This window comes from Panthera tigris, chromosome F3 (genome assembly GCF_018350195.1).
Source record: "Panthera tigris isolate Pti1 chromosome F3, P.tigris_Pti1_mat1.1, whole genome shotgun sequence".
Taxonomy (NCBI): Eukaryota; Metazoa; Chordata; class Mammalia; order Carnivora; family Felidae; genus Panthera; species Panthera tigris.
In genome coordinates, this window is record NC_056678.1 from 45,507,860 (window position 1) to 45,534,576 (window position 26,717).

Consider the following 26,717-nt stretch of genomic DNA (forward strand, 5'->3'; position numbering starts at 1 on the left):
TGTTGAGTAAGAAGTTGCTGCGGCCAAGATCAAAGAGGTTTTTGCTTGCTTTCTCCTCGAGGATTTTGATGGTTTCCTGTCTTACATTGAGGTCTTTCATCCATTTTGAGTTTCTTTTTGTGTATGGTGTAAAAAAGTGGTCCAGGTTCATCGTTCTGCATGTGTCTGTCCAGTTTTCCCAGCACCACTTGCTGAAGAGACTGTCTTTATTCCATTGGTTATTCTTTCCTGCTTTGTCAAAGAATAGTTGGTCATACGGTTGTGGGTCCGGTCCATTTCTGGTTTCTCTATTCTGTTCCATTGATCTGAGTGTCTGTTCTTGTGCCAGTACCATACTGTCTTGATGATTTCAGCTTTGTAGTATAGCTTGAAGTCTGGGATTGTGATGCGTCCTGCTTTGGTTTTCTTTTTCAAGATTGCTTTGGCTATTTGGGGTCTTTTCTGGTTCCATACAAATTTTAGGATTATTTGTTCTAGCTCTGTGAAGAATGCTGGTGTTATTTTGATAGGGATTGCATTGAATATGTAGATTGCTTTGGGCAGTATCAACATTTTAACAATATTTGTTCTTCCTATCCAGGAGCATGGAATATTTTTCCTTTTTTTGTGTGTCTTCTTCAATTTCTTTCATAAGATTTCTATAGTTTTCAGTGTATAGATTTTTCACCTCTTTGGTTAGATTTATTCCTAGGTATTTTATGGTTTTTGGTGCAATTGTAAATGGGATGGATTCCTTGATTTCTCTTTCTGTTGCTTCTTTGTTGGTGTATAGGAATGCAACCGATTTCTGTGTATTGATTTTATATCCTGCAACTTTGCTGAATTAATGAATCAATTCTAGCAGTTTTTTGGTGGAATCCTTTGGGTTTTCCATATAGAGTATCATGTCATCTGCAAAGAGTGAAAGTTTGACCTCTTCCTGGGCGATTTGGATGCCTTTTCTTTCTTTGTGTTGTCTGATTGCAGAGGCTAAGACTTCCAATACCATGTGGAATAACAGTGGCGAGAGTGGACATCCCTGTCTTGTTCCTGACCTAAGGGGGAAAGCTGTCAGTTTTTCCTCATTGAGGATGATATTAACGTTGGGTCATTCATATATGGCTTTTATGATCTCGAGGTATGCTCCTTGTATCCCTACTTTCTGGAGGGTTTTTAAGAAGAAAGGATGCTGTATTTTGTCAAATGTTTTCTCCACATCTATTGAGTGGATCATATGATTCTTGTCCTTTCTTTTATTGATGTGATGAATCATGTTAATTGTCTTATGGATATTGAACCAGCTCTGCATCCCAGGTATAAATCCCACTTGGTCATGGGGAATAATTTTTTAAATGTATTGTTGGAACTGGTTGGCTAATATCTTGTTGAGAATTTTTGCATTCATGTTCATCAGGGAAATTGTACTATAGCTTCTCCTTTTTAGTGGGGTCTCTGTCTGGTTTTGGAATCAAGGTAATGCTGGCTTCATAGAAAGAGTTTGGAAGTTTTCCTTCCATTTCTATTTTTTGGAACAGCTTCATGAGAATAGGTGTTAACTCTTCCTTAAATGTTTTGTAGAATACCCCTGGAAAGCTGTCTGGCCCTGGACTCTTGGTTTTTGGCTGATTTTTGATTACTAATTCGATTTCCTTACTGGTTATGGGTCTGTTCAAATTTTCTGTTTCTTCCTGTTTCCGTTTTGGTAGTGTATATGTTTCTAGGAATTTGTCTATTTCTTCCAGATTGCCCATTTTATTGGCATATAATTGCTCATAATATTCTCTTATTATTGTTTTTATTTCTGCTGTGTTGGTTATGATCTCTCCTCTTTCATTCTTGATTTTATTTATTTGGTTCCTTTCCTTTTTTTTCTTGATCAAACTGGCTAGTGGTTTATCAATTTTGTGAATTCTTTCAAAGAACCAGCTTCTGTTTTCATTGATCTGTTCTACTGTTTTTTTGGTTTTGATAGCATTAACTTCTGCTCTAATCTTTATCATTTCCTGTCTTCTGCTGGTTTTCGGTTTTATTTGCTGTTCTTTTTCCAGCTGTTTAAGGCATAAGGTTAGGTTGTATATCTGAGATCTTTCTTCCTTCTTTAGGAAGGTCTGGATTGTTATATACTTTGCTTTTATGACCAGCTTTGCCGCGTTCCAGAGGTTTTTGGTTGTGGTGTTATCATTTTCATTGGCTTCCATATACTTTTTAATTTCTTCTTTAACTTCTTGTTTGGCCCATTCATTCTTTAGTAGGATGTTCTTTAGTCTTCAAGTATTTGTTACCTTTCCAAATTTTTTCTTGTGGTGATTTCGAGTTTCATAGTGTTGTGATCTGAAAATATGCATGGAATGATCTCGATCTTTTTGTACTTGCTGAGGCATGATTTGTGTCCCAGTATGTGGTCTGTCTTGGAAAACGTTCCACGTGCACTAGGCAAGAATGTATATTCAGCTGCTTTAAGATGAAATTTTCTGAAGATATCTGTTAAGTCTATCTTGTTCAGTGTGTCATTCAAACCCATTGTTTCCTTTTTGATTTTTTTATTACATGATTTGTCCATTGCTATGAGTGGGGTGTTGAAGCCTCCTACTATTATGGTATTATTATTGAGTTTCTTTATGTTTGTGATGAATTGATTTATATATTTGGGTGCTAGCACGTTCGATACATAAATGTTGTTAGGTCTTCTTGGTGGATGGACCCCTTAATTATGATATAATGCCCCTTCTTCACCTCTTGTTACAGTCTTTATTTTAAAGTCTAGATTGTCTGATATAAGTATGGCTATTCCGGCTTTCTTTTGTTGACCATTAGCATGATAGATGGTTCTCCATCCCCTTATTTTCAACCTGAAGGTGTCTTTAGGTCTAAAGTGGGTCTCTTGTAAACAGCATATAGATGGATCTTGTTTTCTTATCCATTCTGTTACCGTTTCTGACTTTTGATTGGAGCATTGAGTCCATTGACGTTTAGAGTGAGTACTGAAAGATAGGAATTTATTACCATTATGTTGCTTGAAGAGTTGGAGTTTCTGGTGGTGTTCTCTGGTCCTTTCTAATCTTTGTCGCTTTTGTTATTTATTTATGTATGTATGTATGTATGTATGTATGTATGTATTTATTTGTCATCTTTTCTCCCCTCAGAGAGTCCACCTTAAAATTTCTTGCAGGGCTGGTTTAGTAGTCACAAACTCCTTTAATTTTTGTTTGTCTGGGAAACTTTTTATTTCTCCTTCTATTTTGAATGACAGCCTTGCTGGATAAAGATTTCTTGGCTGCATATTTTTCTGATTCAGCACGTTGAATATATTCTACCACTCTTTTCTGGCCTGCCAAGTTTCTGTGGATAGGTCTGCTGCAAACCTGATCTGTCTTCCCTTGTAGGTTAAGGACTTTTTTTCCCTTGCTGCTTTCATGATTCTCTCCTTGCCTGAGTATTTTGTGAATTTGAGTCTGATATGCCTTGTTGTTGGTCGGTTTTTGTTGAATCTAATGGGACTCCTCTGTGCTTCCTGGATTTTGATGTCCCAGGTTAGGAAAGTTTTCCGCTATGATTTGCTCACATAACCCTTCTACCCCTATTTCTCTCTTACCCTTCTGGGACCCCTGTGATTCTGATGTTGTCCCTTTTTAATGAGTCACTGATTTCTCTAATTCTGAAATCATGCGCTTTTGACTTAATCTCCCTCTTGTTTTCTGCTTCATCATTCTCCATAAGTTTGTCCTCTATGTCACTGATTCTATGTTCTCCCTTGTCCATCCTTGCCGTGGTGGTATCCATTCAAGATTGCAGCTCAGTTATAGCATTTTTTACTTCATCCTGACTAGCTTTTACTTCTTTTATCTCCACAGAAAGGGACTCTAATCTATTTTTGACTCCTGCTAGTATTCTTATTATTGTGATTCTAAATTCTGGTTCAGACATGTTGCTTATATCTGTGTTGGTTACATCCCTGGCTATCGTTTCTTCCTGCTGTTTCTTTTGGGGGTGAATTCCTGCTGAATTCTGTGGTTCAGGCTGTGCAGATTGTTGTGTTAATCCTCAGATCAGTTTTCTAGGTGTGCAGGATGGTTTAATGTTTGTCTGCCTGTATTTAATGGATGTGAGACACACAAAAAACTTCCATGTTGTTCTGCCATCTTGGCTCCTCCCCCCACTTTTTCTTTTTTTTTTTTTTTATTTGAGCAGGATAGGAAAGATTAAGAGTATATATGATGGTCAGTATAGAAGTAAAGACTTGGAAGATGTGAGGAATTAGTAATTAGTGATGACAAAATCTGGCGCAATAGGGTTCTAGACAGAGAGAGTGGTCCATGACAAGGAACATGCCTCTTATGTTGATCAGAGAGCAAGAATGCCAGTGTAGCTGGGTAGAGTGAAACACAGGGATAAGAGTAGAAAATAAGTCTGAAAGGCATAGGGAAGGGTCAGATTGGTTAGTGTGTTATAAACAAATGTAAGAACATTAGCTTTTAGTCAAATGAAATTGGGAGCCCTCTTAGGGTTTTCAGTAGGGGAATAGCATGATCTGACCTATGTTTTCATAGGATAACTCTGACACGATGGTGATAGGTTTCTAGGAGAAGGATGGGTGTGTTCACTGTAGTGCAGGGCAGAGAAGATGATGGCATGAAATATTGCAGTAGCATGGTGAGTAGTGATAGTGGGTTCTGGTTATATTTTGAAGCTTGAAACAGTAGGGTTTGATAAGGGTTTGGATGTGGTTTGTAAAAGAAAGAGAGAAGTCAAGGATGACTCTAGGATTTTCACACTATCAACAAGAGAGCTGGGTTTGCCAACACTGGATTTGAAGAATTTGTTAAGAGCAAATTTAGAGAGGAGTTTTTGGATTCTGTTTGGATGTTAGAAATATTAGAAATAAAAGGAGGATGTTTAAAGAAGATTTGGGTGCTACTTTATGTTTCAGGAATAGCAGTGAGGCTGGTGTGGTTGGAGGGCAGTGAGTGAGGGATGGTCTTTAGAAGATAAGATCTGAGAAGAGCCAGGGGCTTTTGGATTTTATCCTGAATAAGATAAAAGGGCATTGAGAGTTAGGAATAGAGAGGGAACAGATTAGATCTATAACTGAAAAGGATTACTGTGTTCTTGGGCTAGATATTTAAATATGCTGTCTTATTTTCTTATGGGAAGAAGAAAGTAAATTCATTTATTTATTACAAAAATAATAATTGACTTAGAAGATAATATATTAATATCACCATTTTTTTAAATGTAATGACATTGTTATCCATGGACATAAGCAGTGACCCAGTAAATGAAACTCTAAATGAAACCAGTTGGTGGGCCTATTCAAAATCAAAGAGAAACTCTAAAAGTAATTCAGTATATTTACCTTAATAGTTCTTAAAAAAGTTGATCTTTGTTTTTATGTAATAATATCAGACATGTAACAGCTGGTGTGGGAGTCTTCATTTTCATGTTGCTTTAGTGAGTATTGAGGAATATCAAGTCTTGAATCTTAAATGTGAAATTGATAAATATGTGAAAGGTTCATATAATTTTTCTAGGTCAAGTAAAATGGCATTTTACACAAGGATTATAAAAAATGATTGCAAGTATTGATTAACTACAGTTATGTCAAAGCAATTAAACATCTTAGACTGTAACATGATGCATTCAATAAAATTTATTATGATTTATATAGGTTGTGATAAGTTTTATCACTTGTACAGTTTGGTGAACTGAAAAACAAAAGTTCATGGTTACAAAGTTCTGTAGCTCCTCTCATGAGGGGGCAGCATCTATTTCCACACCCCTCCACTGTGAGCTGATCTTGTGACTGGGTTTGGCAAACAGAATGGGGCAGATAAAGCTAGGTTCTTAAGAGGACTTTCAGTTGCCCTTATTGCCCTGAGACAGTAAGGAAGATGGTTTCGTCTATTTGAGGATAAGTGGTCACATGGAGAAAAACCAGGCCAGGCACAAAGACAACGACGAACACTGGCCATTTGGCACAGGATTGAGACCATCTTGGACCTTTCATTCTAGCCAGACTTCTAGTCCAATGAGCCACGTGAGTGAGCCTAAGAAAACCAGAGAAACTTCCCATGTAACACAGAATCATGTGAAATGATAAATTTTTACTGTTTTAAGCCACTGAGTTTTGGGCAATTTGTTATTCAGTGATAAAAAACTGAAACGCGTGAATGAAATACTTTTTGGAGTTTGCATATATTATCTGAGTATGGTTTAACCAGGTGTTTTTTGGTTCATTTAGCAGTTAGTTAATCAGTGACTACCAAGCACTTTGTGCTCAGTGCTCTAGGAAATAAAAATATACAGTTTAAATAGTGTCAGTAGGGTAAATAATAGTTGAGTTGGGATAATAAGTATTCAACTCTAAAAATTGGTATTTGTATAAGACATGAACTCATACGCTCTCAGAATTCAGCAGGAACTTCTGGAATTTCTTGAAATTGAGATTCAATAAAGTCTATGAGGGAGCTTCATTTCTGAGCTAGGGTTCAAAAAATAGGAATCGTAGTAGGTGTTGCAGGAAGAGGGCTCTCAGTTGAAGGGAATGGATTAGGCAAAAGTAGAAATAGAGGGTAAGGATTATATACTATGATAGGTATACCATGTAAATAGTAAGTGAAAGGGAGATAAGTTTGAGAAAACACAGATTAGATCCAGATGCTGGCGTCTAGTTAATTCTGTATGTATCACATATCTATTACCAAATAACAAGTCACCTAAAGAGGAGCACCTTAAAACAGCACAGTTTGTTGTCTCTCACAATTCTGTGGTTGGTAACTAGGCAGTGTTTCTCCTGATCTCACCTTCAGTACTCTTGGCTTCAGTCATGTGATGGCCTGACAGGAGTTGGAGCATCCGAGGTGGCCCTACTCTCATGTCTAGCAGTTGGTGCTGGCTGTCAGCTGGGACATTTTGGTTTTTTCCACATGACCTCTAAGCCTTCAGTAGATTGTACCAGTCCGCTTCATAGAATTGCAGTCTCAGTCTTCTAAGATGGTGAGAACAAGAGCTTCAGGATCTTCTAAGATCCATACTCTGTGACCCACACAGCATCACTTCTATAGTATTCTGTTGGTCAAAACAAGTTATTAGGCCATTAAAATGTAAGGACGTGGAGAACTAGTTTTCGCTTTTGATGGGAAGTACAGCAATACCGCACTGCAAAGGGGTATGAACATAGGAAGACTTGATTTACTGGCATCTATCATAATAATCTATCACACCATGAATTAAAGAGTGTTGTTAAACAGTAAGAATCCAATGGCTGTTTTGAACCTGAGATTGGAGTATGTGTATGTAAGCTTTGTTTAAGAATGTGAATATGGCCCTTATGAATAGGTCATATTAAATATGAGAGCAAACTGAAGAGCAGGAAGTAAGAGTAGGGGACTTTTCTAGTAGTTTAGGGGAAGATAATGTTTGAATTACAAAATGGACATTTTTATCTATAAGCAGGAATTGACATTTAATGTGTAGTTATGCAAAATATAGTAAGCCTTCACATTTGAATTTTTAAAGATGTATAATTTATCTTCACTTTTATTTCCTACTGTAGTATAAAAGGTAAGTATAAATTGTTTACATTTTCAAATATATATTATTGTAAATAAAATAAAAAACCTAATCCACAAAAATGTTTGTTATCAAACAGTTGTTCTCTTTGGTTATGTTAAGATTTTATCTGAATAGTATTATAATTAGCTTGACTATTAGACTGCATAGGGGCAGCTGAGCAAATAACCTGATACAAATGAACTCATGTGACCTGGCAGGCAGCTCACAGAAAATTCCTAAGCATAGAACAAGGGCAATTTTTACATTCTGAAAACCTGGAGTTAAAAAAAGAAAAAAGAAAAAAAAAAAAGAAGGGGCACCTGGGTGGCTCAGTAGGTTAAGCGTCTGACTTTGGCTCAGGTCATGATCTTATGGTTCGTGAGTTCAAATCCTGCATTGGGCTCTCTGCTGTCAGTGCAGAGCCCGCTTAGGATCCTGTTTCCCTCTCTTTCTGCCCCTCCCCCGCTCAGTCTCACTCCTCTCTCAAAAATAAATGAAAATATTTTTTAAAAAAAGGAAAAGAAGAAAGAACAGTTTCTGCCTCAGCAGTAAAATGATAGCAAGTACTCTAGGATTTCTCTTCTGTCCCTTGATTTAACTACTTGTGTGTTTACCCAACTACCTAACTATCCACCTGCGTATTCTCTGCCTTAGAAAAATAAAACAGCAAAAAAATATTTAAGATAATTAAACATGTTTTGTATGTAACTTAAATAAATAAGAAAATTATCTTAAAAGGATAGAAAAGGAATTTCTTGAATTTAAACATTGAGTTTTATTTATTCATGGTCGCCAAAATCACGCTATGTCTGCTCGTTGTGCATAGGGGTTGGAATGAGTGTCCAAAAGTAAACACAGATTGTTTTGGACAGATTTGTAGAGGAATAATTTACATGCCTTATAGTGCACTCATTTTAAGTGTAAATACCAAGCATTTTAAATGCATTTACAGAATTCTGCAATCATCACCACATTCCCGTTGTAGAACATTTTCTATTACTCTATTCCCACCATCAGCCCCAGGCAGTCACTGGTCTGCTCTGTTTCTCTTTTCTGGGCATTTTGTATTAACAGTATCATAAAGTCTGTAGTCTTGTACATCTGTCTTCTTTCACTCAGCATGTTTTTGCGATTTATCCATATTGTAACATGCATCAATACTTGTTTTTTCCCCCTTGCTGAATCATATGCCATCATACACTGATTTATGTTACAGATATGATTTATGAGAGATATGATTTATATCTCCAAAAATGTACAATATATATAAGTTTATTTCATAGTGTCACCGTGCCTTTTATTTATTTTTATTTTTAGTATTATTATTTTTTTAGCCTGTAGTCGGGCTATTTTTAGTGCTATTTTAACCATTTTACTTTGGGGACATCTTGTAACAATTTCTATGCTACTCTCTGACTTAGCTTTGTACAGATGGTGATCTCTTGAGAGTGAGTTGGCACCTGTTAAATCCTCAAACCTTTCATGTATACATGAAACACACACACACACACACACACACACACACACACAATATACACACATATTATACAATAAGATAGCTTCCTGTAAAAAAAAAAAAAAGACTATCACTCTTTTACAGGGAATAAATTTAGCAATTTCTGTCTCTATGTTCCCTGGCATGCATTCAAAATGTCTGTGTAAGTCAGCCATGAAATTCAGTCTATTCCTTTTACATTCTACTCAGGTATACTCTGTGATATTTTGGCTACAACTTTTGATTATTAATAAAAATAATATTATATTTGGTTAATTAGGTAAAAACTTAAAAATTATGTTTTCATGAGAAAAAATATATTGTACAATATAAGATTCCAACTCACTGAATGCGCTTTATGTAATGTGCTTTGGCTTTCAAAGGAATAATAAGAAATAATGTGCCCAATTTAAAAGTTTTAATTTTAATGCACATTTGTTTCCTTAGCATTTGTGGAATCCAACATCTCGAACGGATAGGAAAGAAGCTGAATCTCTTTGACTCCCTTTATTTCTGCATTGTGACATTTTCTACTGTGGGCTTTGGGGATGTCACGCCTGAAACCTGGTCCTCTAAGCTTTTTGTTGTTGCCATGATCTGTGTTGCTCTTGTGGTTCTACCCATACAGGTAAACACAGCCAGGTTAAGTTTTATAGAAATGTATAAAGCCTTATAAAATGAAATCTTCCATGCTTAGAATGAAATGTGGGCGGTTTATTAATCTATTAACACATGTTATTATTGTATCCAGTCAATTAATTAAAATGGCCTCAGGAAATTCCTTCTCACATTATATTAGAAACTGATTTTTTACCCCTATTCACGAGTGATAAAGCTCACATCTCATTCCACTTCTTGAAGATGTTTCTTTTATTTAGAGGGTATTTAACTTGTTAATTATAAGATCATAGGATTTAGTTGTAATTATAGAATGATAGACCAAGGAAATAAACTTATGAAGGTTTGATTTCTTTTGATACTTGAAATAATATAAAAGCTGAACATTGTAGTAAGTAAAAATGGATCGCATTTATTGGTCAACTAAAAATCTGAAGATGATACATAAATATTATGCAACGTTTTGGGAGTGGATAAGGTGGTCGCAAAGGGACAGAGGTATAAAAGGAGACTAAAGATGAGTAGATGCAATCTCCACCTCGTTCTTACAGTGAGCTTTTGGGTGCCTGTGGGTGAGCAGCTTAGAAATAAGATATGGCAAATACAAATCAAATTTGTATCTTCCATTACAAACCCTTGGCCACAGTTTATCTAAGTATACTTTATGTAGGTATGAAAAAGATCTTCCTACTCCTGTTCAACCATGCGTGTATTCCTTCCTGACATCCCTCCTCTATTCCATCTACTTCCCTTACATACCAACTGCTGCTATGCAACTAGAATGTGGCCGTGTGTGTTGGGTATCTCTCATTGCATGAGATGTGTGCTGAACTTGGTAGAAAAATGTAGAAGAAATGCCATTGAGGTTTTTCTCTTTGATGCAGCGCATGGCACATCATGGCTGCCTGCTTTCCTGGGTGTAAAGCAGAGGCACAGACCTTTTAGTGCTGTTATGATATAATAGGAAATTCATATTAATAAGTTTCTATAGAGACCTGAAACCCCCAAGAAGCATTAGCGACCTCTGCAGCAATCAAATGAAAAGTCTGTTATTGAAGGGAATGTGGATAATTTGAATCTCAATGAGTTCCATATAAGAAATTGAGTATATCTAATAAACAATGAATGTATTGCATTGGTTTTTATTTTCATGCCTGGTGTTTTTCATTCATATGTGGAAAATGCATTACAGTTTGAACAGCTGGCCTATTTGTGGATGGAGAGACAAAAGTCAGGTGGAAACTATAGTCGACATAGAGCTCAAACTGAGAAGCATGTTGTTCTGTGTGTCAGTTCACTGAAGATTGATTTACTTATGGACTTTTTAAATGAATTCTATGCTCACCCAAGACTTCAGGTACATTAAAATTATGTTATGCATTTTACTGGATCATACCTAACATATTGTCAAAGTCAATTAACTGAAGGTGCAGCCTGTGTTCTGGAGGATTTTATTTATATGCTCCAATTTAGAAAGAGTAAATGAAGAACTACAAATATAACCGGGAACATAGAAAAAATGCTTAAAGAATACACAGTATTTTAAGTTTCCTTCTGTATCTACACTAAAAGACAGATGGAATTATGTTAATGCTACAGAGAAAGGTTTTCTTTGAATTAAAAGGATTGTTTTTTTTCTCTTTTGGGTAATATATAAATGATATTTTTATGAAACAGTGAAATTTAAAATAAAATATAAAACAATGAAAAGTAATTTCACAGTATCATCTACTTGAAAATATCAAAAATTTTATCAAGTGTTGCTGATAGAAATGTAGAAGTCTGAAATTTCCATTTTTTCCTTTGTTTCCTAGAATGTAACTAGGTCGTATAGTAGCAATGAATCACCAAAAATTGGACAATAACTGGCTGAATTGAGAACACTAATTCAGAAAAAAAAATCTCTTCATCTGTCTATGCAGATAAAATCTTCAGATACTTTTCCACTTGCCATGGTAGTGGGCCAATGTAGATTTAGGTAATCTCCTTTCCTGCTTAATGCACTTAATTTAGGTCAAACAGGAAAGAGCTATTTGAATGTCTTGTATTTCCTCAGTAAAGTTGTCAAGAGGTTGGACAATCTTAAGATCAAGACAGTACTGAGTATAGTTCTAATTAGATCTCCCTTAAATTGACTTTTGGAGATCTTAAAAATTTTTTTATTATTTATTTATTTGTGTGTGAGAGAGAGACAGAGTGTGAGTGGGGGTGGGGTAGAAAAAGAGGAAGACACAGAATCTGAAGGAGGTTCCAGGCTTTAAGCTGTCAGCACAGAGCCCGACGAGGGGCTCGAATCCATGAACCATGAGATCATGACTTGAGCTGAAGTTCAGCCCTTAACCAATTGAGCCACTCAAGTGCCCCACACTGGAGAACTTTTAAAATACTTAAAAAAATATTTTTAAAAATACAATTTATAAGTGATACTTAAATTACATGATACATTCTTTTGTTTTCATATAATTTGCATTTTTGAAGAAATACCATATTTATTTGTTTTTATTATTATGCATATTAAATAATTGCAGGTTTTCTCTTTATAACCCATAAAGAAAATCTATTTTGGGGAAAATTTGAAGCCCCAAATTTTGATATATAATAATTTATTCTGATAAATATCAATATGGAGAGTTCTCAAAACTGCCCAGATTTCTACCGGATATATTTTAGAGTGATAAAATGGTGAATGTTTACCACAGAATTGTAATAACTATAACCTGTGTATTAAACTATTTTATCACTCAGAATACCTTTGTGTTTTCTCCAAAGGACCATTATTTTGAAATACATGATCTTAAACTGTTAAATTTACTTTGTATTATCAATATTCTTATGAATCCTTATCCGTTCAGATATTCATCAGAGATTTTTCATTATTATCAATAAATAATAATATGACCAAATGATATAAATCACCATCATAGTTTTTCAAAAAGTAAGTAACAATTTGAAGTATGAATTGATTTTTAAGCACCTCTTCCCTGTGTGTATTGTATATTTTAGAGTTAGCCTGAAGTTATTACTGAAAACTTCATAGGCTGGAAATGTATACATAGTAAGCACCGGTTACTTTCTCTTCATGGTACTAATGAGACTGAAAAAGATCAGGATTATTGTATTTTGTTTTATGTGATTTTTATATGTCTCAGTTATGTTTATTATAGTGTCATGTTAATTAATATATGCCCAGGTTTTAAATGCAGATTTTTAATTACTAGTGAAAGTTTATTTCTCTTTCATTGTATTTCTAAATGTTCTTAGACATTCTGTTTACTTATGTAATATAAAACACAGCATTATTGATTTCATCCTATTGCCCATTTTATTTTGAACAGGATTATTATGTGGTGATTTTGTGTCCTACTGAAATGGATGTGCAAGTTCGGAGGGTACTGCAGATTCCAATGTGGTCACAAAGAGTTATCTACCTTCAAGGCTCAGCCCTTAAAGATCAGGATCTGTTGAGAGCAAAGTAGGTATCCCTATCTATTTTCCATCTTGCAATACTTTAATATCTTTTCTCTCCTCCAAATTTTAGCGGTTTTCTTCTTGAAAGGTGTATTTAAGTACTTTTGAATACAGGGTCTTGCCTTTATCCTACTGCTGGTCAAATTGAAAGATTAAAAATATAAAACCAGTGTTTTGCTCCTCTTTCTCAGTGTGAGGATATTCAGTGGACTGTGTCCACACAACACAATAAGGAGTGTGGCATGGTGTAATTAGCTGAGTTACCCAGACCCACTGTTAGAGTAGTCTCTGAATCCTTGAATACTGTTTTTATTCCACAAATAAAAATCTTGTGCCAAACATTATGTGAAATGCCAAAGCAGTTTGAGTCACGGTTTAAATTTTTAGAGTTTATATTATATAGTGGGCAGATGACACTTCTGTTGCCTGGTGTTAGAGTTGTCCCTGGGGGCTGGAGGAATCAGAAGAGTAACTGAGTCTTAGTTGCTCTTTTCCTGTTGCACATGTGCTAGCCAGCCTCGCTTAAAGGTGACATAGGTGTAGGCATTTGTCACAAATCATGGGGTCGTTCCATATAAGCAGAGTGAAAGCATGGTTGGGCAGACCATGGACACCAGGGAGTCAGGGCATCTGCAAACAATACCCATAGCTTCAGAAGCCAGAAGAAATCTTTAGCAGAGGTGGTTTTGCTCCATGTTTTTTGTTGCTTTTAAAGTTTTAAACATGTCTTTGTTGGGGAGGAAAAAATAACTTGTCCCTTTCTAGGTCCTTCTAGCTGGACTAAGAATCAAATTGACAAGAGACAGATTAACAAGAGAAAATCAAATTTAATAGTGCATGTACAGGGAATCCATACGGATGTGGAACTTTCAAAGACAGTTAGGCAAAAGGAGGTATATATGTCATTCTGAACTAAGGAGAAGGGGTAGAAGAGAAGGGGTAGAGGTCTTCCAAGGGAAGGAAAATAATTTACAGGAAGATGAAAAAGAGTAATTATTTGGTAAGCATATGTTTGCTGGGCCACTCAGAGAGAATGGGACATGGAAAATTTTGATCAAACAGGCCTTGCTAGGTTCCTCCCTCCCTATCCTACCTAGTTTATATCCTAAGGTAGTTATCTATGGTGATAGCTCTCTTCCTGGAGCAGATTTTCTCATCTAATCTAAATTCTTCTTAGGCAGTGAGGAGGGAGATAAAGACCTTTTTCTGAATCTGCTGTGTTTTGATTGCTTTTTAGCTTAAAATAGTCTTCATGCCAAAGTGGCCCATCTTGGGGTGGCCTGCCCTTGGATCCTACATCTACATATTTATCCTTGAGTTGTCTTACAAAGTCTTTTAAATATGTCTCCTCACTGAATTTTAGAGCATACGTTTTTTTTTCTATGTTGTTGTTGTTTTATTTTTTTCTGGCTGTCTTGGTATGTGTGTTAATGGGTATGGGTGTGTTTGTGCATGTTCTGTGTGTGTGTGCGTGTGTGTGTGGTGTGTATGTGTGTGTGTGTGTGTGCAGGATGGTGATGGAAAAGAACAGAAGAAAATTCTCAAACTCTTTTTTGCTACATACTCCTGCAAGTTGATGACTAGATATTTTGTAACTGGAACTTGGACACTACTTTTGATTTAGATGCAACAGGTCACTTAAAGTGAGATCTTCAATGATTTAATACCTTCTGAAACAAAAAAGTTAGTAGAAACTATCAGGATATAATGAATGGTGCATAATTAGGAAATTTAGTTTCTTTGAAAATATATTAGTTTTTTTGGCGGATTAAATACTCCATAGTTGTCACTGTACGTACAGTTGTTAAGTCAGATTCTCCCAGTACCTCAAGTAAAAGATGACTTTAGGTGTTTGCTATTTGCTATCTAAATGCATTATTTGGGAACTCTAAAAAAATAGTTGCTTAGGCACTAACATAACTTGGATCTTTATATTCGTCTGCATCAGTAATCAATATGTTTATTTTATTGTGTACATTAAGTTCTTCACATAAGAATAATTCCCATATTATGTTCACTATGAATTTATGTGATAAATGAAGCCTTTTCATTATGTAATAAATTAAGCTCTTAGAATTATCTGTTAGTATTTTAGCTTGATACTATAGAAAGTAGCAGAATTTGCTGCCCCCAAATGTGCCTCCAAGGCAGGATTATCACAAGCTGGTTATTTTTAAGGAAACAGTAGATTTAGGAAAAACTGAAAGCCAAGTAGAAGTTAACCCTTTTTGTAAGGGATATTTACATTTGTAAGGAACATCTCAATCCATAAGCTGGCTCCCCCTCAGTGCCTGGAAGAGGAGGATAACTCAATCTCTGGAAATTTTTGTGAATGAGAAGGCGAAGACCTAAATCTGCGTAAGAATCTTACGCTTGTTTACTGTGCTCTCTTGATAGGTCCCATATCTGGTTCCCCCTACCTTTAGCCAAACATCTTTTGTCTTTAGCTGAAGAAGGAGTTTAAGGTGGTGGCCTCATGGGAGAGGAGTTAATAGTTTTCCTTTGTGTCTCCCACTTGTACCTTATACAGGAAGTATCTGTGTTATTAAACTTGTTTGTTTTTCTTCTGTTAATCTGTCTTTTTATTACAGAGGGGTCTCAGCCAAGAACCTAGAAGGGTAGAGGGAAAATTATTTACTTATATATTTATTAATTTCACAATTTAGAATTAGCATAATTCATTTATTATTAATAGTATTAAAATGATTTCTCAGCAAAATCAACCACATTTACAAGAATCATTCATTCATTGGAATATAAAAAGGATGATAATGAGGATGAGAGAGGTAGCAGGCTGGTGATACTAAAAAATCTGGGTTAAGAAAGAAGTATTCATTTTATGTTCATTTCTTATCCTAATGTCATATAAAGATTTGGGATTTAATGTTAACTAATACATTCTTCAACACAATTTCCCATGCAAGAAACAAGGAGTAGGATTCTCCAAACCAGTTCCAAAGGTCAGTTGCATGAATTTTGAATTGCTTTGTTGAAGATGATGTTTTGAAAATGTTATGCAATACTCATTATCTTATAACCATGGCTTAATATTTTCCCAAAACTGTTTGGTTTGGTCTAATTTCATGGACTTTTCTCTTTTCGCTGCATAGAAAATATAATTTTGGGGAGGGGGGAAGGTTTATTTTATCATAATGAACCAAAAAGACAAAACATTTCTTATTTTTAAATTAACATTTTGATGTTTTTATTTTTTTTAAGGATTTTTAAAAAAATTTTTAAGTAATCTCTACACACAATGGGGGTCTTGAATTTACAACCCCTGAGATCAAGAATCGCATGCTCTAGGAACTGAGCCAGCCAGGCACTCCAACATTTTTAGGTTTTTAGAACATTATTCATCAAGCACTGAAACATACCGTTTACCACCAAATTTAAGAAATGTAGAACTTTAGCATAAGGGACAGTGGTTTGGAACAAGATGATGAATCATCTCCAAGAAATGTAAATGTATAGTAGAGTTTGACTTAAGAATACTAATTAGCTCTGTTCCTTCTCTCCTAGTTAATTGAGTAACTGCAGTTAAAATGTAACTAATCATAAAATAAAGACCAATACAACTCCCTGAATTTAAACAAAGCACATACATGAAAAAATATATAATCACAAAATTTGAGTACTTTTTTTTTTACTTTTGTCATCATGATCTATTGAGTTATATAGCCAATTCAACAACAATTGTTTTGTTCACAGTCAAGTCCAGTCATGATCTGCTAGAAATCTAACTTTCATTTAAGCCTAAGGATACTCATAGTTTATTTATACTTTGTGTACATTGGATTAAGCATTGGAATTCTATTTTTCAGACAATACACAGATATTTCAGTGTATGATTATTTTGTTTTTCTGTCTGTATTTAGGATGGATGATGCTGAGGCCTGTTTTATTCTGAGCAGCCGTTGTGAAGTGGATAGGACATCATCTGTAAGTTTCTAAATTTTCTTTCATAAATTGTGCTTCTTACCTTAGAAGATTTTTTTTTGGATTTAAAAAAAAAATCTGCCAATGTTAAATATAGATGACTTTAAAATATTACTAAAGGGAAGCAAATATCTCTGAACAGTCTTTGCTACGATCTATGAATAGTTGCATTATGGCCTATATCAGTCAAACTGTTTTTGAAGTAGTTTCTACTAATTCTTGGGTTTTCCATTGATCAAAATGAAATGAGTCATATACAAATAGAACTGGACCATTTTTTTAATTATGTATGTCCTTTGCTATGTAATTTTGTTAAAATGGTCTCATTTTCCTCAACTAAAACAAAGCAGATGGATCAGGCAGTCTGCACTAGAATCAGTTGGAGGGCTTCTAAAAAAGTATGCATTCATGAAAATTCTATTCTAGATATATGAGGTAGGGATTCAGAATCTGTGTATTTTATAAAGTTCCCCACGTGGTTGGGAAGCACATTCCAACTTGGCATCCTTTGGCTTAGATGATCTCTGTGATGCATTTTTATCAGACTTAAGTTATATAAACTCATAATTAAATTGTATAATTTACCAAATTATAACTTCTATTTTTAAACATGCATTCTAATTTTATTGTTTTTAGAAAGTACTTTATTATTTTATGTTGAGTAGGTACTGTTAACTCTCGTGTTTCTAAGCCAGTGAGTTTATCTCTAGCCATATCTGTGGTGCAGAGACAAAACCTTAGTGTTTCCTGTAGTGACTGAGGAAAAGGTAATATTGCATGGGTCTTTCTGGGACATGATTTGCTTTTTTCTGGAATAGTTAATAAGACCCTCTTGTTATATTAATTTAGACTATGAGCCCTGAATGTGGCAAGCTCTGTGCTCTCCTGTTTGCCTCACTCTAATTTACCTAAAGTGTTTATTGATTTTTAAACCAATTTTCTCATCCTTTATTTGAAGAGGGTTGTTATCGCTTGGACTGTGACTCCCAAAACTCATATATTGAAGTCCGACCCCCCAGTACCTCATAATGTGAACTTATTTGGGGATAAAGGCTCAATAGAGAAAATCAAATTTTAATGAGCTCTCTAAGGCGGGCCTTCATCCAATATGACTGGTATCCTTGTAAAAAGAGGAAATTTGAAGACAGGTAGTTATGAGGGAGAATGCCACGTGAACATGAAGACAGCCATCTGTACGCCAAGGAGAGTGGCCTGAAACAGATCCTTCCCTCCTAGCCCTTAGAAAGAATCAACCCTGCCAACACCTTAATTTTGGATTTCTAGTCTCTAGGACTAACAGACAATAAACTTCAGTTATTTAAGCCACCCAGCTTGTGCTACTTTATCACTGCAGCCTACTAAACTAATACAAGAGCATAGAACAAATATAGTTTAGAAAATTTGTAAAATATTTCTCTTTATGAAAATATATTTATTTTTTTCTTTAGTGTTTACTTATTAATGTTGAGAGAGAGAAAGCATGAAAGGGGGAGGGGAGAGAGAGAGGGAGAGAGAATCCTAAGCAGGCTGCACTGGCAGTGCACAGCCCAATGCAGGGCTTGAACCCACGAACCGTGAGATCATGACCTGAGCTGAGGTTGGGCACTTAACTGACTGAGCCACCCAGGCACCCCTATAATACATATTCTTTATATATATATATTCTTTTTTTAAATGTTTTTATTTATTTTTGAGAGAGACAGAGAGAGACAGAGTGTGAATGGGGGAGGGGCAGAGAGAGAAGGAGACACAGAATCCAAAGCAGGATCCAGGCTCTGAACTGTCAGCACAGAGCCTGATGTGGGGCTCAAATTCGTGAACTGTGAGATCATGACCTGAGCCGAAGTTGGATGATTAATTGGCTGAGCCATGCAGGAGCCCTTCTAATATATATTTCTAAAAATTCATCTGCTCCCCTTCTTTTCCCTGGTTATTATCTTAATTCAAACCACACCCTTCTCAGTTCACTTAAGTATCATTGCAGAAGTTTCTTAATTAGTTTCTTAATTAGATGCTCCAAATGTATTTATAAAATAAATGAATTTGAACTGATTACAATCTCCTGTATGTTTCCATAATTAGTTAACTTTTGTAATTGTGAATCCAGTGCCCCTTAAGTGGTAACTTGGTTTTAAAGTACTTGCTGCCCTCCAGTATCAATAATGGTTTGAGTATTAAAGAGGAATATAAACATTAAGAAATAAATATATAATATCTTTTGGAGTACCCTTTACAGTGTGAGTTTGGGATTTTTCAGTTAAACAAATATGTTTCATTTTTTTCTGACACTCTGCCAAATTAACAAGAAATGAATAAAAAATTACACTCATATGGACCAAGGAGATGGTAGATGAGACAGCACTAACACAGGTTTGGAAGCTAGAAAGCAGATGGATGAGTGGTAACTGACTTAGAAGGAAGTTAAAATTTAAGTTGAGAGAGGAAACAAGTCAGAAGCAGGTTGCTTTTTGCAATGGAACTTCAAAAATCTCAGGATATAGAGGCACCAGATGCTTCTGTAAGTAAGGTTATATGTAGGACTAAACATATGAATAGTGATTAAAAGTCTGTAAGAAAAGCAGTTAGTTTCCCTGAATCCCTTCAGAAACCCATTGCTGATCCCTTTCCCCACCCCGGGGAACAGGTTTAATATTGGCAGAGTTTGACCCAGGGATACCCTTCACTCAGAACCAGAAGGTGCAACTAAGAGTCAGGGTTAAGTCAAAAGTATTAAAGAGTAAGTCGTTTCATTGAATGTGAGGTGCTTCTCCCAAGTGACTCAGAACCCTAATAGCCATGTCCATACCTCCATTGGAACAAGATTGGAGTAGTTTTCTGTAGGGAAATGATCCATCACAAGATAGAATGCTGTGTGAAATAAGATTCCTACATTCAATCAAGTCTCAAACAGCTTTTGAGTGTTTCACTTCTGCATATGTTCAGAGTACAGAGATCAATAGATGTTTAACAAAAATCCTGACAAGGGAAAGAAAGAACAGTGAACAAACATAAAAAAACATTAAAAAAAAAGAACTCAGAGGAAACAAACGAAACTATACAATTCTAGGAGAAGAAGTAGATTTTAAAATGTATAACAGCTATCCCAATAGTAACATGAGAAGTTGCAAAGAGTGTACATACATAAAGCAAGAATAGTAGGCTGTAGAATAAAACAATTGAAGACAAGACAGGAAACATTTCATGAACCAAAAAGAGCTCCTGGAAATTAAAAATAGGGTAACTCATGAAAAATTGTATAAAAGGTTCAGGAGAAAAGCAAGAGAGGGGAGGAAACAGGGCAAAATACTATCTCTACTTTTGGAGATACTCACAGTCAAATACAGAGAATAGTAATTTCCCAGAGCAGAGACTCATAAGTGGAAATCAACCTGGGAACCAGTGTGTGGGCAGGAAAACCTCAACTGCATTTGATGAATTTCTGGAGGTTCAGTGCAGATAACCCTGAGAGTTAAAAACCCCTGGGGAATGTAGTCATGGGGAGGGGGGGGTCTCTTAATTTTGTGAGATTCACCTCCAGGAGCTTGACCAGGTTCTCACAGTAAATATGAGAGAAAAATCCCCTTGGGAGCAAGGGTCAGGGAAGAGGAAACATTTTGAAATACACCAGAGCATTCTGTTCTGCTTAACAGTCCCTGCCCTCAGGGAAACTAGTTAACCAGACCTTAACCTGCTGGAAACATAGTTATCGGAGCCCAGGTGATCTGGGGGAAGGATAACACACAATTCCAGACTACTGTGGCCATCCTCTTTCACATAAGGGGGGCCAGGACACTGAAAAAAACATTTGCGAAGGTCACAGTCTAGAGATATCGGCTCATAAAGACTGATGCTAACTCAGGACTTAGAACGCTTCGCCTTACCCCGTGGCTCACTCCCTCATTTCTAAAGATCTATTTATAGCAGCTCCTTTAACTTGGTGTGTAATGACTGGCTATCAAGAAAAAATTATAAGGCAAAGCAGAAGGCAAAAACAAAACAAAACAAAACAATTTGAAGAGACAGAGCAAGTATCAGAACAGACATGGCATGGATGTTGAACTTGGACCAGTAGTTTAAAATCACTGATTGAGGGGCGCCTGGGTGGCGCAGTTGGTTAAGCGTCCGACTTCAGCCAGGTCACGATCTCGCGGTCCGTGAGTTTGAGCCCCGCGTCAGGCTCTGGGCTGATGGCTCAGAGCCTGGAGCCTGTTTCCGATTCTGTGTCTCCCTCTCTCTCTGCCCCTCCCCAGTTCATGCTCTGTCTCTCTCTGTCCCAAAAATAAAATAAAAAACGTTGAAAAAAAAAATTTAAAATCACTGATTGATATGCCAGGGACTCTCATGGATAAAATAGACAGCATGCAATGACAGATACATAGTGTCAGCTGAGCTAGAAACCTTAAGAAATAACCAAAAAGAAATGCTAGAGATAAAAACACTAACAGAAATGAAGAATACTTTTGATGGGCTTATTAGTGGACTGGACATGGCTAAGGAAATAATCTTGGAACTTGAGGATAAATCAACAGAAACCTGCAAAAGTAAAAAGCAAAGAGAACAAAGACTGGACAAAAACAAACAGAACAGAATATCCAAGGACTCTGGGACAATGACAAAAGGTGTAACATAGATCTAATGGGAATACTAGAAAGAGATGAAAGAAGGGAATAGAAGAAATACTTGAAAGCATAGTAACTGAGGATTTCCCCAAATTAATATCAGACACCAAGCCACAGATCCAGGAACCTCAGAGAGCACCTAGAAGAAAAAAATGTCAAATAAATACACCTAGAAATATCATTTTCAAATGATAGAAAATCAAAGATAAAGTACTGAAAGAAGTTGGGCGTGGGGGTGGGGGAAACACCCTAATTATAGAGGAGCAAAGATAGGAATTTCATCTGACTTATCTTCAGAAACCATGCACGCAAGAAGAGAAAATAATAAAATATGTAATGTATGGGGAGAAAATACAGAAGGGAAGTCAATGTCAGAGTTTCGGGCACCTTGAACAGAGGGACAAGGAGAAGGGACCAGGTGCTGGTAATTGAATGGAGTTTTATGTCTTGACAGACAGCAAAGAAGAAAAAACCAATATCCATGAGTGGCACTAAGTATACAGTATTTCTGCTCCTTTGGCAAAGACTGGAGAGTCTCACAACGGTGCTGTATTTTCTGTATGGGGTCTCACGGATTTATCTTCAGCTCTTAGAGAAACAGCCTTTCAGGACTTAATTACAAAACAGATAGTAGGCTGTTCCTGGTTTGCTCAAATTTGGACACACCAGTGGGCTTCCTTTCATCTCTTTTTGTTTGTTTGTTTTTAAGTTTATTTATTTTGAGAGAGAGTGTGTGAGTGGGGTAGGGACAGAGAGAGAAGAGGGGAGAGAGAGAGAGAGAGAGAGAGAGAGAATGTGAATGGGGGAGGGTTAGAGAGAGAGAGGGGAGAGAGAATCCCAAGCAGACCCCACACTGTCAGCATAGAGCCTGACGTGGATCTCGATGTCACGAACCAAGAAACCATGTCCTGAGCCAAAACCAAGAGTCAGACGCTTAACCAACTGAGTCGCCCAGGCTCCCCTCATCTCTTTTTTAAAATCATTTTTACATATATGGACACAATGACCCAATTAAAGATTTATTTAGAAAAAAATACAGAAACCCAGAAAAATGTTGCACTAGCTAAGTAGCTTTAAGTGTTGAGGTAGAGGACACCATATTCCCTAATATGTCTTGGGAAGGGCCTTGTGTAGTCGCTTCGAAACAATTGTACACTGTTTCCTACAGAGAAGTTGGTTCAACAACTTCTGTTCCACCTGCCCCTCCACCCCCAATGTTTGGCTTAAATCCTATCAGGAGAGTTGAAATTCTGCTTTTTGATTTCCTAGAGGTTAATAAATATATACATTTCGGTAAAAAATCTAGGTCATCTTTTTTTTTTCTTTGTTTGTATCTTTTTGTATGTATGAGGGTTTGGTCCAGACAAACTATTTTGGTTGCCTCTCCCCAAGTACATCATTCCTTTTGGGAGGTGGGTAGAAGAAGAGAATAACTCCTCCTTTATGATGATTTAGTCCTGCTACAATTTAATCATTTCACATTCATTAAATTTTTCTTGTATTTTCATTTAGAGGAAAATGAACTCTAGAATTCTGCTGTTAAGCAGTCAAGTCAGTAGTACTGTCATTTATAGTTGTTTTTGGGAGTGAAAATAAGTGGGTGTCTTGGGAGGGCCAGAAGGCATGGAATCATGATGTGTTCTTACCTGATGGAATTGTGTTCCACTTGACTAAGAGCTGTCTGGTCTCCTTAATTTTAATCAAGCCCACTCTTATTAGACAGTAGAATCACATGGGAAAAGTCTAGGAGATTCTCGGGACATTCCTTCTCTATCCTGCAGTGGATAGCAATCAGTCACTCGTAGGCTTCATAATTCTGCAACATGGGTTGAGAACTAGTGTTGAAACTATTAGTGAGAAGAAACAGGTAGATTTATATTTTACAGACAGTTATGGAGCAAAGTAAAAAGTTTTACTTTGTTTTAAAAGCTGACCAAAAACATAAGGTCAGTTACATTGAACCTTCCTTGAAGAAATATTTGTTAAATATTTATTTGTTAAGTAAATAAGATTAGGCAAGTTTATTTTTCTTCTCTTAATTTTAATTCCAAAGATATATATGTGAAATTAATTACTGAGATGTTTATGATTTCTCAAGAAGTAATTTAGATTAATTTTTTATATATTTGGTTGTAAGATGAACCTTTCCAATAATTATTTTTAATATATTAGATTTACCTGGCAATATTTTCCTGCTGTGTATATATATATATATATATATATGTATATATATATATATATACACACACACATATATATATACATGTATATACATACATATATATATACATACATATATATACATATATATACATATATATATACATATATATACATACATTTTTTTCCACATTTTTGCACATTTGAGTCATGTGCATACATATATATATGTACATATATATATGTATGCACATTTGAGTCATGATTATCTGTTGTGTGGAAAAAAATGTTAAATCTATAGAGCTGAATTTTTAATATTAGTCATACTGTTAAAGAAATTTTTCTAAATACGGTTTAAAAACATTCTGGTGTGATGGCCCAATAGACGCCTGAAAAGATACTCAACATCACTAGTCATCAGGGAAATGGAAATCAAAACCTCAGTGAGATATCACTTATCAGAATGGCTAAAATAAAAAAAGACAAGAAATAACAGAGTTGGAAATGATGTGGAAACTAAGGAACCCTCATGCACCGTTTGTGGGAATGTAAATTAGCACAGCTACTGTGGAAAACAGTATGGAGGTTCCTACCAAAAATAAAATAGAAATACCATATGATCCAAGAATTCCACTACTGAGTATTTACCCAAAGAAACAGAAATACTAATGCAAAAAGATATATGTACTCCTAATTTTACTTCATCAGTATTTACAATAGCCAGGATATTGAAAGCAACCTCAGTATCCATCAAGAGACAAATGGATAGGGGTGCCTGGGTCACTCAGTCGGTTAAGTGTCTGCCTTTGGCTCAGGTCACGATCTCACCATTCATGAGCTCAAGCCCCACATCAGGCTCTGTGCTGATAGCTCAGAGCCTAGAGCCTGCTTCGGATTCCGTGTCTCCCTCTCCCTCTGCCCCTCCCCTGCTCATGCTCTATTTCTTAAAAATAAATAAACATTGAAAAAAAATTAAAAAATAATGATAAATGGATAAGGAACATGTGGCATACATGTGCACACACACACACACACACACACCACACACTCTAACAGAATGGAATATTATGCAGCTGTTAAAAAGGATGAGATCGTGCCATTTGTGACAACATAAATACATCTAGAAGGTATTACGCTAAGTGAAGTAAGTCAGTCAGAGAAAGACAAATACCATATGGATTCACTCATATGTAGAATCTAAAAAAAAAAAAACCAAATGAATAAACGAACAAAAAGCAAAGTCAGACCTACAAATATACAGAACAAACTGATGATTGTCAGTGGGGAGGAGAGTAGGGGATTGGACAAAACATATGAAGAGGAGCGGGACATTTAGGCTTCCAGTTATGGGATGAGTAAGTCATGGGAATAAAAGACACAGCATAGGGAATATAGTTCATGACATTGTAATAGTGTTGTATGGTGACAGATGTTAGGTATACTTGTGATGAGCATAGCATAACATGTAGAGATGTTGAATCACTATGTTTTACACCTAAACTAATATAACACTGTGTGTCATCAATATTCAAAAAAATGTTTAAAATCATTCTGTTATGAAAATGTTCTTTTACATTATTTTCTTTGGTACAGTTACACTTGTTGAACAATATTGTTTGCACACTTTCTGATAGATACATATGCATGTGTTATTGCTGGGCTGCAAAATTGAATGAATGAGTTCCTCTTTTGTTCTAATAACATTTTTTAAACCAGGCAGAATAATTCCGACTCTAATATTAGTTTTGCACATTCTTCTAATTGGAGGAGAGGCAGAGTTGTGAAAAACATCAAAATGAAAAATTAATAAATGTTCCAAAGGAGTCTGTGTTGGAATTAATAATATTTCATAAAAAGAAATGTATTCCTATATAAAGTTTTATATTCTTTATTCAAATATTGTAGTGTTCTCATGAACCTGAAAATGCCATAGCAGCATCTTTAGTAAAGTTTTTTTTTCTTTGTATTGAGTGACAAAAGTTGTTTTTAAAAAAATCATTAAGTGTTCGTTTCATCTAAGTCAAAAATTCTTTTTGATGTTACTAAATCAAATTTAATTAAAAAGAATGAAGCTCATAATAAATGGTTTTTAAAGAAAATGCCCATATTTTTTTCTTAAGATGGTTATTTATTTATTTATTTATTTATTCATCTTTTTATTTTTATTTTAAAGATAACAGGCTTTATCATCCAGCAAGTGAAAGTATTCAAACATGTATTTCTCTACATAACTTATTGTAAAGGATGATAAATAAAAATTTTAAAACTTCTAATATTGTATTGCTAATTTTCTACAAAAATCTTGCATGTTTATATAGAACTGGAGTTCTAGTTAATACTGCTATTCTTGGTATACATAGTTTAGCTCATTTTTTTCAAGTCTATTTATTTAATAAAACGCAAACAAACAAGGAACCAAACAAATTTGATATTTCGTGAGTAGTGTCCATGTGGTGCGGCATTTTGTGCACATCGTGGCATTTCATGCTCACTGCAATTGTTCCATAGATGAGAGAACCATGGCTCAGGGGTGTTAATTAGATTTCCTGCAGTGGCAGAGCCTGGTGTCTACCCAGGTCAGGTCAACTTTAACACTCTTCTCTTTGTACCCAAACGGCTTCCCATGGTGATAATAGCTTACAGTTCGAATAGGTCACACATTTGTACATAAAAGTGGTCCCACAGTTTGAAATTGTAATCAGGAGAATATATGTATATATATGTGTGTATATATATATGATTTTAGGCATCAGTTGTCACTCCCACTCCCCATTTTTAGTCTATTTTTTAAAAGACAGTTACTTTAAATCCATTAAACCACTGATACTGTATTTTGTATCTCTGCTTTGTAAGAAGAATATGGCGTTTGTTTTCTCTTTTCATTCAGC

General features: G+C 35.6%; 1 protein-coding gene across 3 annotated transcripts in view; it reads left to right on the forward strand.

Moving 5' to 3' along the window:
- Positions 1-26,717, forward strand: part of KCNT2 (potassium sodium-activated channel subfamily T member 2) — a 360,405-nt gene that overhangs the window by 160,358 nt on the left and 173,330 nt on the right. For all 3 annotated transcript variants that reach the window (XM_042976234.1, XM_042976237.1, XM_042976236.1), the window contains exons 9-12: positions 9,473-9,653; positions 10,836-11,000; positions 12,979-13,115; positions 16,990-17,053. In XM_042976234.1, the coding sequence (XP_042832168.1) occupies positions 9,473-9,653; positions 10,836-11,000; positions 12,979-13,115; positions 16,990-17,053 (547 nt within the window). The remainder of the gene's footprint in view (positions 1-9,472; positions 9,654-10,835; positions 11,001-12,978; positions 13,116-16,989; positions 17,054-26,717) is intronic.